General features: G+C 41.1%; 1 protein-coding gene across 4 annotated transcripts in view; it reads left to right on the top strand.

The window, feature by feature from the left end:
• Positions 1–16,154, top strand: part of casc3 (CASC3, exon junction complex subunit) — a 29,265-nt gene extending 13,111 nt beyond the window's left edge. Inside the window, exons 12-15 of one of the 4 annotated variants that reach the window (XR_001923301.2) lie at positions 116–238; positions 10,334–10,450; positions 14,604–14,644; positions 15,757–16,154. Coding sequence is in view for 3 of the 4 variants with exons in the window: in XM_012971726.3 (XP_012827180.2) it covers positions 116–238; positions 10,334–10,441 (231 nt within the window). In the remaining variant the exon portion in view is untranslated. 4 annotated transcript variants of the gene reach the window in all.
• Positions 16,155–19,220: the final 3,066 nt, after the last annotated feature.

Here is a 19,220-nt window from a genome sequence, read left to right as displayed (position 1 = left end):
AGGTAGAACAGTGTCTTCCATTTTTTATTGCAAAAGCAGCCGTGGATGTCCCAGTTTTTAAATCTTTAAAGAAATATTTACAACCCATTGTGTGTTTGTCTTTGTAACCATTTAGGCTCAGTCCCAGGTGTACGGAGGGGTGACTTATTATAACCCTGTGCAGCAGCAAGTACAACCAAAGCCTTCTCCTCCAAGGCGGACCTCTCAGCCAGTCACCATCAAACCCCCACCACCAGAGGTAAGTGTGATTTCAAGAATATTTTATGCTGATGTTATTGCTCACACAACACAGTGTGGTGATAATTCTAATTCATATAACAATGAGCCAGCACTTAGACAGGGAATGTCACTAAGCTATATTTTTGTAGTAAGCCAATACACTTTATTTCTGTTCTAGTTCTGACCAGTTTTTTTTAAAGAGATATTATAAACATTTGCAATAACTTGCATAGAAATTGTATCCTGCCTATTGGCATCAGAGTTTCTTCCTCTTTGGTTTTACACTGCTGCCCAGCAAGCCTTTTCTTTTTCTAGTGTTTCTCATAGAAGAACGACTAGGAACTCAACCTAAAATGTGAAACAAGATGAAACCACAATGGTCTTTTGTCACATGATTGGGGAGCTGAGACTTTTGAAACACTATTTAATGTTACATTTATTTTGACCCCTGGTATATTCAGTGTATAGATAATTAGCTTTTCCTTTTTGCTTTGTCCTGACTTTTCTCATAATTGGAACAGGGGTTGTTTAAACCCTTTTCTTAAATGTCAAAGTTTTTATGCTGGTATTTCCACAAAGAAAAATAGAGATAATATTATTGAAACAATGGGGAATATTTATCAATTTATCATAATGGAGTTCACTAGATACAAAATGTTATAGTCCTGGAATTGTATAGGAGCTTAAAGATGTATTTATCAGTGATTAATATGTTCCTACGAATTCGAACATGAATAAAATGCTGTGACATTTTTCCCTTCGCAAGCTTAAAAAAAAAAAAAAAAAATATATATATATATATAATTTATTGCTCTTTTAAACATTGTTCAGAAAAAGTAGTTGCTTTTCTGTGGAGTAGGGGACATAACATTTTGCTTAAGGTTCACATATTTTGGGGGTTTGGGTCAGTATCAACTACATAATGATAAGGCCTGTAGAGCAACTGTATCCCTATGTAAAGCTGGAATTAGGCTTATTTACAATAATCACAATGTAATGTTTGTAGGATTTTTTTATTTTTTTTTATATTGTAGGGATGAGCCCAATTTGTATAGAATTTAGCATAAGCCGATGGAGCTTTTCTTTGAGATAAAAGTTTCTTTGGCACTGTTTCCTATTTTGCTGCATTAACAGCTGGTTGTGCTAGTTAAGAGCATACTTTTATTATCTTTTATTTTTGTAACATGATGAAATTGTAATGTTCAATTTAGATGCAGATTTCCCATTCTTATTCTGATGTAGTCTTTGATAATTATAAATAAGGGGCTGTTTTGGATTCTTTTATAAATGTAATTGGTGTATGCTGAATGTAAGCAATGGACAAAAAATACAAGTTGTTCTTAAAACCCATGTACACATGACTGCTTTACAAGCCCGAAGGTACAGCAACCTTATCAGATTAAAAACAAAACGGCAACAAGACCTGCCCCATATGCTTAAGCCTAGTTCTATGTCTCAGTCTTTGGAATAACGTATGTATTAAAGGAGAAGGAAAGTCATTTTGGCATTTTGCTGCCAATAGATTTGCCACCTAGAACAATATATTTATTCTGCAGAAAGCATTACCATACCTGAGTAAATGGTTCTAGAAGGTTTCTCCATTTGCTTAAGATTGCAGCTGCCATTTTAAGTAGCTTCCTTCCTGCAGTCTCTAGCCCAGGGGTGGGCAGACTTTTTTTGTCCGTGATTGACTGATGAAGCCGGGATGCAGAAGTGCATCGTGAATGCGTACGTACACATTCACGCTGCACTCGCGCATCCCCCGGCTTCATCGCAGTCCACCAGAAATCCACGGGGGATGGACTGGTGGACCACAATTGACGTATTGGCCACCCCTGCTCTAGCCCTTATAGCTCAGATCACACATTCATAAGGGAGGGGGAGTTCTTAGCATTCTGGTAGGGGAGGGGAAGAGAGGAGAGTATTGCGCAGACTCTGGCCACTGGTATTAAGGATGTTTCTGAGAGAGGAAATCCAACACTGGAACATTAGGCTTACAAAAAAAGACAAGAAATCCTGTTTCTTTTGATAGAGGACTCAGTGCAGTGTTTCTGTGAGTGCTTATGGCTGTATTTACATAGAGCTTTCTGATAAAGCTTACTTAGTTTTTACCTTTCCTTCTCCTTTAAAATTTCTGGGCCTCCATAGGATCCCAGGTGTGCAAGTGTGGATCAAAACCCAGGTCTTTGAGAATGTTTTGAATGAAGTCGTTAGCAGTCCTAGGACAGAAGTACATAACTTGTATGTAGAGTTTTCTTTTAATGCATGATGTACTCTCCTTTTCCAGAATATATTCAGGATCTGGGCCTCCCCAGCCAAACTGATTTTCTCAATGTAGATGTCTCCAGTGTGGGGCAAATTTTCTTATGAGTTTGTTCCCAACAACCAGCCGGGGTATGGCAATTGTTATGCTTTTACTAGTTATTAGGATCTAAAGGTCCCCATACACGGTAAGATCCGCTCGCTTGGAGCTTGAAGTTAAGAAAAAAAAATCCAATTGTTTGGCCCTGGGGCCAAACGACTGGATTATGTAGGCGGCAATGGGGCAGTCGGTTCGGGGACCGGATCAACGAGCCGATGCGGCCCCCGATCCGACTGAATCTTTTAACCTGGCCGTTCGATATGAAATTGGCCAGATATCGGTCGGCCAGTCCGCTCGTTTCTGCCCCTACACGGGCAGATAAGCTGCTGAGTCGGTCCAAGGGACCCATATCGGCAGCTTCTATCGGCCCGTGTATGGGGACCTTAAGGCTCAGCCTGATAAGCCTTCATCTACCCGACCCACCTCTGCTTTATTAGGGGAAGGTTATTGAAAGGATTATTGCAACAGTTTGTGAATATCGGTGTTTTCTTCTTTCAGGTGTGCGCTGTTTAATGCACATTATTTATTACAAAAGCTCTCAGTGCTGCTTTGCCTTGGTTAAATGCTATCGAGAGTCTCTATAATAAACTGATTTAGAGCTTTATAGCTCCTTCACTTTCATTATTGTTGCACAAAAAAACAACAAAGAAACCAACCAATATTTTCTCTTTGTGAGCGAAAAGATCATTCAGGCACAGGGCGGAAGAATTGATGCCGATGACCAAACCCAGCCAGCATTCTACTGCTCCAATTTATTTCTGTATGGAATTTACCTATAAGAAAGTGAGGGGTTTTAAACAGAGGTAGAGTTGTGTGATATATAGTAGAATGAACCATTTAAGTTGTTAGTTGAGCAAAGACTAAAGGCTGGTTAGAGAGATCAAGGGGATGAATAATTTAATAGTCTTTGCACCAGAGATAAAACGCCTCACAAACTGTTGAATAAATGATTGCTTGTGTAGCTTTATTGTGCTTTGTTGTTAGATTTGAAGTTGTGCGTAAATGTATATAATAACTCAAGATCTGCTCAACCCAGCCTGGAATTCCGTCCGTCCCAATCCCATGTACTATAGGTCGTCCAGGTTTACTTTTCTTTGTGAATTTTAGAAAGCCTATCGATGGTGCCTGTCCTTTAGCTGAGCTCTCCAGCTGGCTGTATGGATGTGGCCATTAAGAAACTTTATTTGATTTGGAGCTAGCTTTTTCACAAGCTTACAGTCCTTCTTTGTATGACATTTTACTAGTAGGTCCTTGAAGACGTCATTCAACACATACACCTACATTGTAAAGTTAGCTATAGGATTTGCCATTGTGGGCTGTACTTTGCCTTGGTTTAATAACAAGTATTTGGAAAGGCCAAAAGCATAGGCTACAGTGTGCAAGTAATCCTCAACATTAAACTCCACTTCTAAGTGTGTGCTTTGCAGGACACCTTTTACCTTTGAATTGAAGTTGTGTGAAATTTGCTAAAGCTGGTTTATAAATGGCTGCTACTGTATTCCTCTGTAGTATAAGGAGGCATTGAGAAGGCAGATATGCGGTATCGGTGTCGGATGTACTTTGAGAACCTTCCGTCTCACACCCAGCAGCTCAGATCTTCAGGATCTCATGTTCTCTCGCAGATCAGTTAGTGACCGTTCTGTGCTGATTAGAGAGACACGTTTGTTCATGTGTTCCTTGCACGCCACCCAATCATCTCATCTTCCTCGTTCATGACATTACCAAGATTTTTTTTTATTTTTCCCTCCTCCTAAGCTGCTAATTTTCTGCCTCTCCAGGAAAACAGACACGTGAAGATGAAAGAGAAAAGCAATTCCTAAACCGGAGACTGCCGCCCTGAACTTAAACCTGAGAAGATTCTATGCTCATTCCATTGCGCCCTCCCGTACTCCCCATACTGCTTGAAGGCTACCCTGATTCCTAACACAGTGGTGCAGACCAGTTAAACACATGACTTATAACAGGGCCTCTATATTAGATGTGTCCGAGTATTTTTTTTTTAAGTCATTAGTAAGGAGGCCTCAAATGGAAGCTGCTGATTGAGTGAAAGGTTTTTATTTTCTTCAAATGCCAGTAAGTCTGTAACAAGATTTACAAATGTGACCGATGATTTGTAGCGAAACAGGACTAGGGCTCAAAGCAATGAATTTAGCAGTGAAAACAGCAGTTCAGGGTTTCTCCTCCTTGTCTAGAAGGGTCCCATTACCCACCAGTGTCACCCGTGTTGTGGGTGCAAAGAACTTCATTAGCCGTATGTTTGCGACTGACGAGGCTGCGCGAAGGTTACAGTATATTTTATCCTTGAGTCTTGTTCTTGACCTTAACAGACTGTGATGGCTTTTATTTTTGTTCTGTGTGTTTGTTTTGTTTTCTTTTAAAAACTGTATTTTTGTGAACTGATAAAAAGAAATTAGTAAACATTTTGGGAGATTACCGCCTCCAATCGCAAAACATGCTTTTTTTTTTTTTTATTTCTTATTACAGTCTTAAGGTTTTTCTCAACAACGTTATCTGCACAGTTAGTGGGAATCCACCGGAGCTATAAATGCCAGATATGCCAAACAAAAGCCAAAGCACTGTCCTGTAAGCTCATTGTTCTTAAGTTGTCCACATTGGTCAGAACTCCATATCGTAGGTTTGTCCTGTCTATTTCCATTACGTAATATAGCTGAATAAACACGATTTTTATCACGTCTTTTATATTGCCAAGAGGTAGAGCAAAGTGTCAGCACTTGTATGGCATCTCACGTTTCAACATTGTATAGCGGTTTAGGCAAAATCAGTAGAATCTGGTGTTGTATTTTATATTTTTTTAATTGGCATTGCATATAGCTTAAAGGGAAGGAGTGATGTCTCTTTTGATGCATTCTAAAAGACCACTGAGTTGGTCGTTCAGCTCATTTAGGGACCATCTGTGCTTGTTGTTCATAAAAGACCCATTAACAAGTGGTTTATGGATATAATGTACTTCATGGCTGTACTTCATTTTCCTAAAATGTGTCGGTAATCCCTTTTCTTGTTTTGGTTATAGCCAGAACACAAACGTGTACATGCAGGGCTGGGATTGGCTGTCCCCAGGCCTGGATTTGTGCAAAGGCCACAAAGGCTCGGGCCTAGGGCGGCACAAATTGGGGGGCATACCTCTCCCCCACTGCCTCTTATGCGGTTGTAAAGACCCGTGCATGTGCAATCGCGGGTTTGCGCGGGGGGTGGGATATGCTCGCTGATATATTCTTTTTTTTTTATTGCTTACAAGGTTGGGGCAAGGTCAGTTATGCCCTGTGTCCTCAAGTCGTTAAGTTCTTGGTCAAAAGAAACTAAAGCTGCCCACATACAGGCTGACAACTGGCGCACATTACACATAATTATGTCTAATCAAAAGTTTTTGAACTCCCAGTGTGTTTTTATTTATTTTTTTAGAACTCTTGGTAGAATTTTAACCAAAATTCCAAAATGTAATTGTAGGAATACATATGTCAAATGGAAACACGATTGGCTTTTATTCAAAACAATCTAGATCTGATTAGAAATAGACTACATTTTCATGGTGCTCACGTTATCATACAGCATCAAGAAATAGGGTAGTTTGTAAACAGAAGTCCATTAAAGGTCCAACGGACCTAGATCAACCACAGGACCAGATCAGTGCAAAAGGACCGGAAGAGCCTGTGTTATGGAAGACCGACTGTACCAGATATGAAGACACAGCTGACTGAGTGCAAACATCAAGTGGCCACTTCAACATGGCAAGAAAGTTTTTGGGAAGCTGGGCTGAAGGCTCGTGTAACAGTTTGGAAATCCTCACTGGGTAAAGAGTCTTGCATGGGCTAGGAAATATAACAACTGGGCTCCTCCAGAAAGAAAAAACATTGTGGACTAAGGAATCCAAGTTTGATGTTCTCAGGATCTCCTGGGTGAATGAAGCATGGTGGTGTTAATGTTATGGTTTGAGAGAGTTTAGTTGGATACAGAGCAGCGGTTCTCAACCTGTGGGTCGGGACCCCTTTGGTGGTTGAACAACCCTTTCACGGGTCACCGAAGACCATCAGAAAACACATATTTCCGATGGTCTTAGGAATAATTTTATGGTTGGGGGTCACCACAACATGAGTAACTGTATTAAAGGGTCACGGCATTAGGAACGTTGAGAACCACTGAAATTCTGAATTTAAGGAGCTGCAACTGTATTCTTCAGTACCATGCTATAGCCTTTGGTATGAGACTTATTGGGAAGCCCTTTGTAATGCAACAGGACCATAAACCTAAGCATACTTCCAGGCTCTGACTAAACTGTCTGAAGAAGAGAAGCTGATGGGGATGACTTGGCCAGCCCAATCACCCAACTATAACCCCATTGGGATAAATTGGGATGCACTGCATAGAAAGGTCAAAGCTTAACTGTTGGCTAATGCAGATCGATATCCGCTGCCTGTTTGGCGTGAACTTTAAAACAAATGCTTTGGGTCTTCAAAGAATGCCCAGAATTTGTACCGCTGTGACCAAATTACACTAATGCAAAAATATAGCCTCTAAATTGGACAATTAGATAGGTTTAAGAATGGCAGACATAAGCCATTGCTTGAAAACCAATGTATAGCAATATCATCGAAAAGGCCTTTAGTTGGTGGTTTTTGACCTGCTCGATATGTTTTAGAAGGCAACTTGTACTCCGCTGGATCTTGACAAATGGTGGTGAATACTGAATGCAAAAATCCCCTTCAGAAGCCAATACAGTTGGAGTATTGAGCCTTCTCATATTAAAGCTCAGTTGTAAGCTTCCAAATGTGTTCTCATACTGACATACTGCCCTCTATGAAATGGAACACTGATTTGCCCCCAGTTATGTTTGTTACAAGGTAAGTGGACTCCATATAACTTCAAAAAAGACGCAATGTCTGATGCAAGCGTAAGGATAGGACCACCTGTATCTTGCAGATCAGGGTCTCGACTCCTTCCCTACAGATGGACAAATGGAGTGACCATATAGTTACTGACACGTCGTTTGATTGGAGATGTGAGTTTGTTAGTGGCACCATAACTATCTTTATTTCGCCATCATTTATATATCCCCCAGCAAGTTATGCAGCACTTCATATTCTTAAATAATGTAGAATTCTGTGCAGTACACGTATGGGATCCAATATCCAGAAACCCTCCCATGGTCTCTATTATAAGAAAATAATTCTAATTTTAAAAAAAAAATTATTTTTCTCTGTAATAATAAAACAGTACCTGTACTTGATCCCAACTAAGATATAATTACCCCTTATTGGGGGCAGAACAGTCCTATTGGGTTTATTTAATGGTTAAATGATTCCCTTTTCTCTGTAATAATAAAACAGTACCTGTACTTGATCCTAACTAAGATATAATTACCCCTTATTGGGGGCAGAACAGTCCTATTGGGTTTATTTAATGGTTAAATGATTCCCTTTTCTCTGTAATAATAAAACAGTACCTGTACTTGATCCCAACTAAGATATAATTACCCCTTATTGGGGGCAGAACAGTCCTATTGGGTTTATTTAATGGTTAAATGATTCCCTTTTCTCTGTAATAATAAAACAGTACCTGTACTTGATCCCAACTAAGATATAATTACCCCTTATTGGGGGCAGAACAACCCTATTGGGTTTATTTCATGGTTAAATGATTCCCTTTTCTCTGTAATAATAAAACAGTACCTGTACTTGATCCCAACTAAGATATAATTACCCCTTATTGGGGGCAGAACAGCCCTATTGGGTTTAATCAATGTTTTATTGTTTTCTTAGTAGACTTACGGTATGGAGATCCAAATTACGGAAAGTCCTTATCTGGAATACCCTTGGTCCCAAGCATTCTGGATAACAGGTCCTATACCTGTAATGTACCCCCTGTTGTAAAATAAGAGTATATTGAATTCACCTTGGAGTTCCATAACCTGTATAAAATATATATGGTAATGGAATATACGAAACTGCTAATTAGTCAGAGCCTCACTAGTCTGCTTTCTGCTGATCCCATTGTTCCAGCTTTGGTAATTGCTATCCCTGCTGCCATAGAAACAGAAGAGTGCCTGACAACTGGGCAGGCACAGGGTTTATTGATATTTAAGAGACTGCTAACTGCAGAGATGTGTTTTGCACTGCTGTAATTCTCGCTGTGTGCACCAGAGGGCGCACAGATTAGAAAAATCTGCCCATCTTGTAGTAATAGCATATTCTGTAGTATTTGTTTAACTTCGTTGGTTCATGTTTGTGGGCCTGAACCTGTTTGGGCTCAATTAAATATCCTGGCCCAACTGAATTGTAACTAATGTAGGGAGCCCCCCTGCTCTGAAGCAGCTAATATGACTCTGCTGTCTCCCCAAAGTGGGGGGCAGATGGAAAATCTAATGGAATTAAATAAACTGTAGCCTTTGTTTTATACATTAGGTCCAGGATTTATAACCCATGTATTTTACATTTTAGTTAGATGATTTCTGATCTTGCCTATGTATGCGGCTATAAATGTGGTCATACGTTAATAGAAATAGTATAATATTAATAGTAAGAGAAGTGATTCCACCATGGACCAATGAGGGCCAAATATACGTTAATTTGCCAGTAACATGGGCCCTACGCTTCTCTTTGTAGAGTTGAGAATAGCCTATGGATTTTGTCACTCCTATGGTGCTAGCCGGATATAAGGGAAAGGGGCTGTGTGAAAAGGTAGCCATATACATTGTGATCCACTTATTTGGTAAGGTTGCCAGACAAGTGCATTCTCTTCTGATATGGCCACCTAAGGTGGGCAATATTGGGCTACTTCCATTGTTTGGTCCTAGGGCAGAGGCACTGTTAGACCAAGGGCCACATCAACGAGCCGAATTGGTCCCCTATCCGACAAAAAATTAAATCTGTCTGATCGACATCTGGGCAAGTTTAGGCCCGATGCCTGGCAGGTAGACCTGTTGGGGTGCCCATACACAGGCAGATAAGCTGCCAAATCGGCCTGAAATCTTCCCTTGTATGGCCACCTTAACACTGCTTGGGGAATTAACTTGCCCACAAGAGCCGTTGTTTTTGCCTTTATCACAGTGATCCCCAACCACTGACTCAGGGCAACATGTTGCTCCCCAACTCCTTGGATGTTGCTCCCAGTGCCCCCAAACCAGGGAGTTATTTTTGAATTCCTGACTTGGGGGCAAGTTTTGGTTGAATAAAAACAAGATTTACTACCAAATAAAGCTTCCTGTAAGCTGATAGGGTGCATAGAGGCCCCTAATAGCCAATCACAGCCCTTATTTGGCTCCTCCATGAACTTTTATGGTGCTTGTGTTGCTTCTCAAGTCTTTTTACATTTGGCTGTGGCTCACCAATGAGAAAGGTTGGGGAGCCCTGGTTTATCAGTTATCCCTCATTAGGTTCTTTCAAAACCCCCCCTCATTGTTATAATTCGATAATTTGGCCCCATGGCCAAACGATTGAATTAGCGTGGATTGTCCAGATATCGCCCACCCGTAGGTGGGGGATATCGGGAGAAGATCTGCTCGCTTGGTGACATTGCCAAGCGAGCGGATCGGCCCGTGTATGGGGACCTTTAGTCTGTTGTCAGTTGGGAGGACTGAAACATACACTCTACCCCTAGGTTCTGTTTTTTGGTTCCGGAAGGTAAGTGGGCCTTTACAATTACATGTATTCATTACCTCAAATTCTTTTTCCTTTCAGAAAAAAACCATAGTATGTGCTGTTTGCACAGTAGTACTTATTGTGTAACACTGAATTGCAGGGATGCCAGGGAAGGAGAGCTTGTCTCAGCCGGCCTGTCCTTTTCTTACCGCCAGTTACTATTCATACATTCTGTGATCAGAGACGGACTTTTATAATGAGGATTTAACTCGGTATGGTTAGTAGCCCTGTCTGCATTATTTCTAATATAGTCAGAAGCTTTTTGGTGTTTTTTTTTTTTTAGACAGTCTCACTATATGCTTACTGGTTACGACCCTGACATTGGGGGCTAAAGGGGTAACACTGGCTTCCAAAAAAACAAAAAGCCCCACACAACACAGAAACCCCTAATATACCTATCACTCTAATCTGTTCCTTCAAACAGTAGGAATAAATACCATTTTTATATGCTGAAATCCAGCTGCAAAACAGTTCTTCTCTTTCTGCATCATTTGAAATCCTTGCAGGGGAGGAGGGACTAAACACTGATGTTACACATTGTAACAACTTCCCCACAGCTTATAGACAGCATGCAGGAACTACATAACCCACAATGCATTGCACTGTGATATTCCTTTCCTTATTGACATCACGTGTGCAGCAGGGGATTGGGAGGATGCAGGCGACTACTGTTATTACAGTTTATTTGAGTCACAAAGTAGTCAGCCAGATCCGCAGGGGAATGGGGCGGGGCTTAGGGAACAGGGGGTGGGGCTTAGGGAACAGGGGGCAGGGTTTAGGCAACTGTTCCAAACCAAATTATTACATTAAAATCATGAAAAGGCTGCGTATATTTTAATTGATGTCTGTTACAAAGTTGCTTGAAATGTTTACTTTTCAAAAAGCTTAAGTTGTTTGGGTAGAGTTCCCCTTTAAATATTGATCTGTGTTAAGGCTTATGTTGCTGTATCAAGGCCTACATCCAGGAGCACAAAGCCGAATGAGCACAGGAATTGTAGGTGCTGATACACTTTACATTCTGTAGGAATAGGTGTTAACGATGAGAGTTGGGAACAGGGGTGAGAATATTAATACATGCGCTGATAATGAACAGTGATCGCAGCCCTCCCCGGCTCTGCCACATTTCCCTTAATGCTGCCGGAATCAGTTTGCATTGCGGAGCTGTTACGTGCCGTCATGCTACTGCAGCAATGCCAAATGGGCGAATGTTACAGCAAATATGTTGCTTTTCCATAGGAATACCAAAACACCAGGGCGGGACACTGACCAAAATGCCAGGGTGGGACTCTGACATTTATTCCAGTAACTTTCCTTGGAACGTTTATAGTTCTTAACGACAACACAGAGTAATATGCTTTTTCATCATTTAACCCCTGTATCTCCCATGTATATGCATCATGTTCTGCTAATACAGGCACATAGCATAGGGGTTTCAGTGTTTCCATTGTCTCATTAGGACAATGGTTCCAAAATTGTAGGGGTTCATTTCCCCTTGGGGGGCTTGGAGCAGGGGATTGGTAATCCTTATAGCTTATCAGATCTCGGCTACAGCTGCTTTTCTCCTGTAGGAACTTGCCAATAAAACCCAGGGTTTTAAATGTTATTTTCCCTCTGACATCTCTTAGAAGGAAATTATGGAATATAATAATAATAATATACTTACTAACTATAAAGGTGCCCATACACTGGCAGATCCACTGGCGATATCGCCAAGCGAGCTGATCTTCTCCCAATATCCCCACCTACGGGTGGGCGATATCGGGAGAATCCAGGGTAATTCGATCGTTTGGCCCTGGGGCCAAACAATCGAATTATAATGACAGGCATAGGTAAAGTCGGTCCGGGGACCGCATCAACGAGCCGATGTGGTCCCAGATCCGACTAGATTTTCTAACCTGCCTGATCGAGATCTGCCCGATTTCTGGCCAGATATCGGTCGGGCAGGCCCGTCGGAAGTGCCCATACACAGTATGTATGGGGGACTTAAGCCTTGAATTGGGCAGTCCCTTCTAAAGTTGTTTGGTTTGTATCTTCCCATTGGATTTTTTGGGCCCATATATGTGAAAACAACATAGTGGTTCCCCCACACAGACCTAAGGTGGCCACACATGGGCCAATTTTAGCTGCTGATATTAGTCATTTAGACCAATCTGACAGCTTTTCCGCCCGTGTATGGGCACCACCGGCATTTTACCTGAAATTAGCCAGATCTCAATCGGGCAGGTTTGATTTTTCCATCGTATCGGGGACCGCACGCATCCCTTATCCAATGGTGCCTATACCTGCTGTTGGCCTTCAGGCCAAACAATTTAATTATCCTGATATCGCCCACCCGTAGGTGGGCATATTGGGAGATGATCCACTTGCTTGGTGACCTGACCAAATAAGCGGATCTTACAGTGTATGGCCACCTTTTATTCTAACCTCACAGAATAGAAGAGGCCACACCCATTTATCTTCAGTGTTGCCCTGATTTATCTCTAATCCCTCCCATTTCATGGTAAAAATAATCCCTTTTTGGGTCTTTGACGTGAAACTCCTGCTTTAATCAGTACATCTAAGAAGTAGTGATGGGTGAAATGATTCGCTGTGCGTCATGTCCTTTGCCACAGGCGTTGCTTTCTATGACGCGCACGTTAAAAAAACCCTACACATGCGTCAAAAGCCGGCGCGAGCGTCATAGAAAGTGACGCCTGTGTCAAAGGACGTGACGCGCAGCAAAATCAAAAATACAAAAAGTATTTTAGGACAGCAGAGAGTGACCAAAGCTCCAAGTCATTAATATTCATGATCCAGGTAACAGGAATTTTCTAGCAAATTCAGGTTAAAAATGCAATTTCAATGCACTTCAAGCACATAATAAAACCCAATTAACTAGTACAAAGTATATAATTTAATTGTTACATGTATAATGTAAATGTAGTTAATACATGTTATATTATGCACTTAATTTCTATTATTATTACTCTGTGATATATAAAATATAATAATAATGTGATATATAAAACCATAATACAAAATCAGTGGGAGCCCTGAGCTTGTTTCCCTGTGACTAGATGCACCCAGCCCTGAGCTCTTCTTGTGTAAGTGGTGAGACTCCCCGCCACTTAGTATGAGCTTTAAGTTTTTTGGTCCTTGTTGCAATCGGTAGAAAGCTTCCTGGGCTTCGCATGTGACGCTGTGTAACACATCGGGGAGCTGGGAATGAAGGTAATTGGGGACACTTTCATCGTCTTTGAAGCTGTTAGGCTGATGCCACACGTGGCGTTTATACGCTTTGTTTTTTCTCAACCTAAAAACGCCGCACAAGCCACACAGCCCCTGACTATGGCGTTTTTCAGCCTAGTACTGGTGACGTAGCAAATCCCGTTTCCATGGTGCTAATAGTGCAAAATAGTAATATAGTATTTAAATAGTATTTCCGCTAGGTCTGGCAGCTGCCTTTGTGTATACATAGGAATAGCTTGCTGTGCAAATACTGGCGTATTTCACCCAACGATTGGAAAATCAGTGCTAAGGCGTTTTCTAGCGTATTTACGCTTTGTGTGGTTTGCTTCGAGTCTTTTCAAGATATTTCTATGGATGATGATATCGGGCGTTTTTCAGCCGCTGAGAGAATTAGAAAATACGCAGCGTAAAAACGCCACGTGTGGCATCAGCCTTAGACTGCAGCCGGAACCAGAGGCGGCTCAGTTCGGCACAGACCAGTGGTTGGGGGAACCCATGCAAAAGTGTTTAGAATAGCATTCTCATCAATTTTACATTCGCTTGGTTTACTTACCCTTTAAGTTCCAACCCCACGCACAATAGTTTTTGCATCAGTCTCTTGAGGTTTAATTCTTTACCCAAGCTTTACACTAAGCCGAGCAGTTTTATGGGTACCACGGCCTTCAGAAGTTCGGAGTAAGTCTGGCTAATATACAGTTCCTCGTGCCAGTGCAGCTTCTACCTATTTCATTTGCTTAGCTAGTTGCCTCCAAATGGGCCTGGCTTTGAGATACTTGAAATCAGGTCCTTTCTGCCAGTCCTCTTGTCTTGGTGCTAGACGCAATGGTATATTATCGTGGAAATGTTAGAAGTGGTTCACCTTCAGGTTAACTGTTACTATGGCATATTCTTAGCAACTTTTCAATTGGTTTTCAATTTTTATTGTGTTAAAATTATTTGCTTTCCTTTCCAGCTTTCAAATGGGGGTCACTGACCCCAACAACCATGGGATGCTAGTAGTGCTGCATTGGCACACTTATGCCAGCTTGTTTATCCGTGCCACAAAACATAGCCATGTATTGTTGCAATTCTGACAGCATTATATATGGGCTGTTTACGGTTTCTCAATATTTCTCAGTATTAACCCTTCTTTTTGTTCACAGCCTCAATCGTTCCCAGTTGCCCTGAATTTCTAAATGCTCTGGTAAGTAAAAGTATCAGTAGTAGAAATTAACTACATTCTGTAGAGACTGACTCTAATACCATATATATGTGTATATACAGTAAAAGTATGGGATCCGTTATCTGGAAATCCATTATCCAGAAGGCCAGTTTTCTTCTAAAAAGAACTAAACTTTGTACAGTTATGGGACCTGTCATCCAGAATGCTTGGGACCTGGCGTTTTCCGCATAAGGGACCATTCAATAATTTGGATCTCCATACCTCAAGTCTGCTAAAATTCAATTAAACATTAAATAAACCCAATAGGGCTGTTCTGCCCCAATAAGGGGTAATTATATCTTAGTTGGGATCAAGTACAGGTACTGTTTTATTATTACAGAGAAAAGGGAATCATTTAACCATGAAATAAACCCAATAGGGCTGTTCTGCCCCAATAAGGGGTAATTATATCTTAGTTGGGATCAAGTACAGATACTGTTTTATTATTACAGAGAAAAGGGAATCATTTAACCATGAAATAAACCCAATAGGGCTGTTCTGCCCCAATAAGGGGTAATTATATCTTAGTTGGGATCAAGTACAGGTACTGTTTTATTATTACAGAGAAAGGGGAATCATTTAACCATTAAATAAACCCAATAGGACTGTTCTGCCCCAATAAGGGGTAATTATATCTTAGTTGGGATCAAGTACAGGTACTGTTTTATTATTACAGAGAAAAGGGAATCCCACAAACCCCTGCTGATCATGTGATGTCAATAAGGAAAGGAACATCCCAGTGCAATGCATTGTGGGTTATGTAGTTCCTGCATGCTGCCTGTAAGCTGCGGAGAAGTTGTTACAGTTTGTAACATCAGTGTTTTAGTCCCTCCTCCCCTGCCAGGATTACAAATGATGCAGAAAGAGAAGAACAGTTTTGCAGCTGGATTTCAGCATATAAAAATGGTATTTATTCCTACTGTTTGAAGGAACAGATTACAGGGATAGGGATATTAGGGGTTTCTGTGTTGTGTGGGGCTCTTTAACAAATTTTCCCCTTTAATTTTATTTTTGTACTGCATGATGTAATACATGTAATATTTAGAGTTTTTTTGTTTGTATGTATCTGACATTTCTTCTCTTCTCCTTCGCAGATGGACTTTGGAGTTCTACATGTGCCATAAATTGTATCATTTCAGATCTGCTTTGGTGACGTAACCTGTTCTGCATCAGTTTGTCACCTTTTCGTCTGATGGTTTGGCTAGGATATGGTGCTTCCTTCATTAACAAACCCTTGTATAAGCTTCTGTTAACACCCAACAGTAAATGTTTTATTATTGTCGTTCTTGGAGGTGAGTTGGTCAGAGACCTTCTCCCACAGAAGCCACAGAGAGATCGCTGTGTGGCCACTTCAAGCTATTTTTGTCACTGTAGGGATGTTTTTTGTGTGCATTTTCTTATATTCTGTTTAATTAGGAACAAGTTATCCTCTTTGTTTTGAACACCCTGCTGAAATAAAAGTTCAGGAAATCCCTATTAAAGGAACAGTAACACCAAAAAATGAAAGTGTATAAAAAATAATTACGATATTGTGTACTGTTGCCCTGTGCTGATACAGCTGGTGTGTTTGCCTCAGAAAGACTACTATAATTTATATAAACAAAGCTGCTGTGTAGCCCCGGGCGCAGCCATTCAAAGGAGAAAAGGCACAGGCACATAGCAGATAACCGATAAAGCCCCATTATATTCTACAGAGCTTATCTGTTATCTGCTATGTAACCTGTGCCTTTTTTCCGGGTTGAATGGCTGCCCCCGGGGCTACACAGCTGCTTATTTATATACTATGGTACTGTTACTTTAGCAAATACACAACTTTGCCTACTTTAATACACTTTCATTTTTGGCGTTGCTGTTCCTTTAATATACAGAGAGGGGAAATAGTAACCAGTTTATCAAATTTCTATTGATCTTATTCAATTGGTCTGTATGTCTTAGCGCAATGCATTTTCACTGTAAAAGGAAATAACAATAACCGTAGTCACTAACAGATTTGAGTAAAGGCGGCAGATATCCGCTGCTGATTTGGGTCCTTCTGACCGATTTGGCACCTTTTCTGCCTGTGTATGGGGACCCCGACGGGCCCCGACCGATATCTGCCCTAATATTGGTCAGATGACAATCGGGCTGGTTTGATTAAGCTCATTAAGGTGGTACTTGTTTCAACAGGTCCTATTCCCATTAATAAATCAAATTGCTCCGATATCGCCCTCTCAAGGTGGGCATATTGGTGGAAAGATCAGCTTGTTTGGCAACCTTGCCAAACGAGCTGACCTTATGGTGTATGACCACATTAAGCCAATGAATTGAAACCTATATCTATACAGTTAACGACATTCCATGCTTACATAATAAGAATGTGTTCCGATATATATCCAAACACAGATTTTTTTTTTTCCCCCCTTTCCCCTGCTCAGTCTTCCGAGCGTTTTAATTTCTCTTTTCACACAGGTATGGACCCATGTGTATATACTTCTGTTTTACTGTCGATTTGACGAGTTTATTTGGGTTGGTTTTGCATTCTAGCTGCGTTTGTAAAGATGTAAAGCGTTTGTGAATACAATTGCACAGTCGCTGATTTTATCCCAGTGATGGAATAAAATACTTCAGCACATTTGCAGCAGTGTGTCGTTTTGTAAGGTGGCCGTAGGCAGAAGAAGAAGATGCACTGGGGAGTCACTAGGCACATACCTGAGGTTGGTTGAGCTCTTAGGCCAAAGCTGTGCCTGTCAGTGCAGCTAAACCCGGAACCCTATAGGAGCGGCTACAGAACACAGGTGAAGAGAAGCGGGTCATTTGTGCCCTTCCCCTAAGTGCACAGCGGGGAAATGCCCCTGTCCACCTGTAACCACTCCTAATACTATAAAATGTATACATTTGATGTGCTTGGACTGGTGAGTTTGTCAGCATTTTGGCACTGAGGTTTTATTCACTGATCTATGTGCATCATATGGGGAACTTCATTCATTCAGCTTAAAGGAGAAGGAAAGGTAAAAACTCCGTAAGCTTTATCAGAAAGGTCTATGTAAATACAGCCATAAGCACTCACAAACGCTGCACTGAGTCCTCTGTCAAAAGAAACAGGATTTGTTGTGTTTGTTTTCCTGTGCCAGAGACACGCAGCTCTCTCCTCTCTCCCCTCCCTCAAGAATGCTGAGAACTCCCTCCTCCCCCTTAGTAATGTGTGATCTGAGCCAATCAGCAGGAAAGTTCTTCACAGTCTTACACACTGAGAATGTACTGCAGTCTTGGTGCAGGAGCGAGGCATTATGGGAACTTTCTTTCCTATGAGGCTTCTGATCATCTGAACAGGAGAAATATGGGGAGACTTAAGGGCACTATTGAGAGAACTGAAGGTATGCCTGCAGCTTGGGATTAACTCTTTATTAGCCTTTCCTTCTACTCTAAGGCTGGGTTGGCAGGGATAAAACCCAGTGGGCCCCGGACCTTGTCTTTTTTTTTTTGGCCACGTCAAATTGTCCAGCAAAAGACTAACTATTGATCTATCAAGCTGATTGTGCCTGAACTGAACCAGTAGTGGAATGATTACAAGAAGTATCTGAGAAATCTAAAGCCTGGGGGCTTCCCAAACAGATTCAAAGGCTCCTGGTAATTCACCAGTTATTAACGGATTTAATCAAAACATATTTCCTTTTTAAATATCAGTCAAATTTGCAGGAAATATTGCATGTTTTTATCAAACATTGGCCTGTTGTATCTCATGCCTATCCAGCTATAGGTGAATTTCATGAGCCGCCTATTAGGGATGCACCGAATCCGGGAATTTGGCCAAGATTCTGCCTTTTTAGCAGGATTCGGATTCAGCTGAATCCATGCCAAACCCAAATCCTTCAAATCACATGACTTATAATCACATGAACACGGAAGTGTAAAAGTTGCTAAGTGCACGCTTCTATTAACCCTTTCATGGCCTTAGTGTTCAGTATTCAGCCATATCTTTTACGGAAGATTTGAGGTTTGGCCGAACCCGAAATTACGGGATTCGGTGCATTCCTACGACCTATGCTTTTGCCTATAGAAGGTCAAGTAACACTGGTGTTATACGTATGATGGCTGATATTGGCAAGAAAAAAAACATTAAATTAGCGCCTCACAGAAAAGGAATGTACCAGTGTTTGGGTTGTGCACAATGTGGCAATGGGTTCTACAATAAGTCACTCCTGTTTGAGTCATCTCTATGAAGTAAGAGGTTATCACACTTGTTCGACTACCGAGGGATATTTGTTTTTTCTTTATATGAAGTTACCCATGTCACCCGAAACTGGGAGCAACGCTGTGCTCATGAGCACCCAACATTGGGCACATATTTGTGAAGAAATAAAATATACATTGTTTACAAATAAAGGGAGTGCTGGTCCAATCCTGTTTCTATAATAATCACTTTAACCTTTGCACCCCACTTTCCTATTTGATTATACATACAGCTATAGGACCCATTATCCAGAATGCTCGGGCCAAGGGTATTCCGAATAAGGGGTCTTTCCGTAATTTGGATCTCCATACCTTAAGTCTGCTAAAAAAAAAATCAATAAAAAATGAA

Source organism: Xenopus tropicalis, chromosome 10 (assembly GCF_000004195.4).
Source record: "Xenopus tropicalis strain Nigerian chromosome 10, UCB_Xtro_10.0, whole genome shotgun sequence".
Taxonomy (NCBI): Eukaryota; Metazoa; Chordata; class Amphibia; order Anura; family Pipidae; genus Xenopus; species Xenopus tropicalis.
This window is presented reverse-complemented; position numbering and strand designations above follow the sequence as displayed.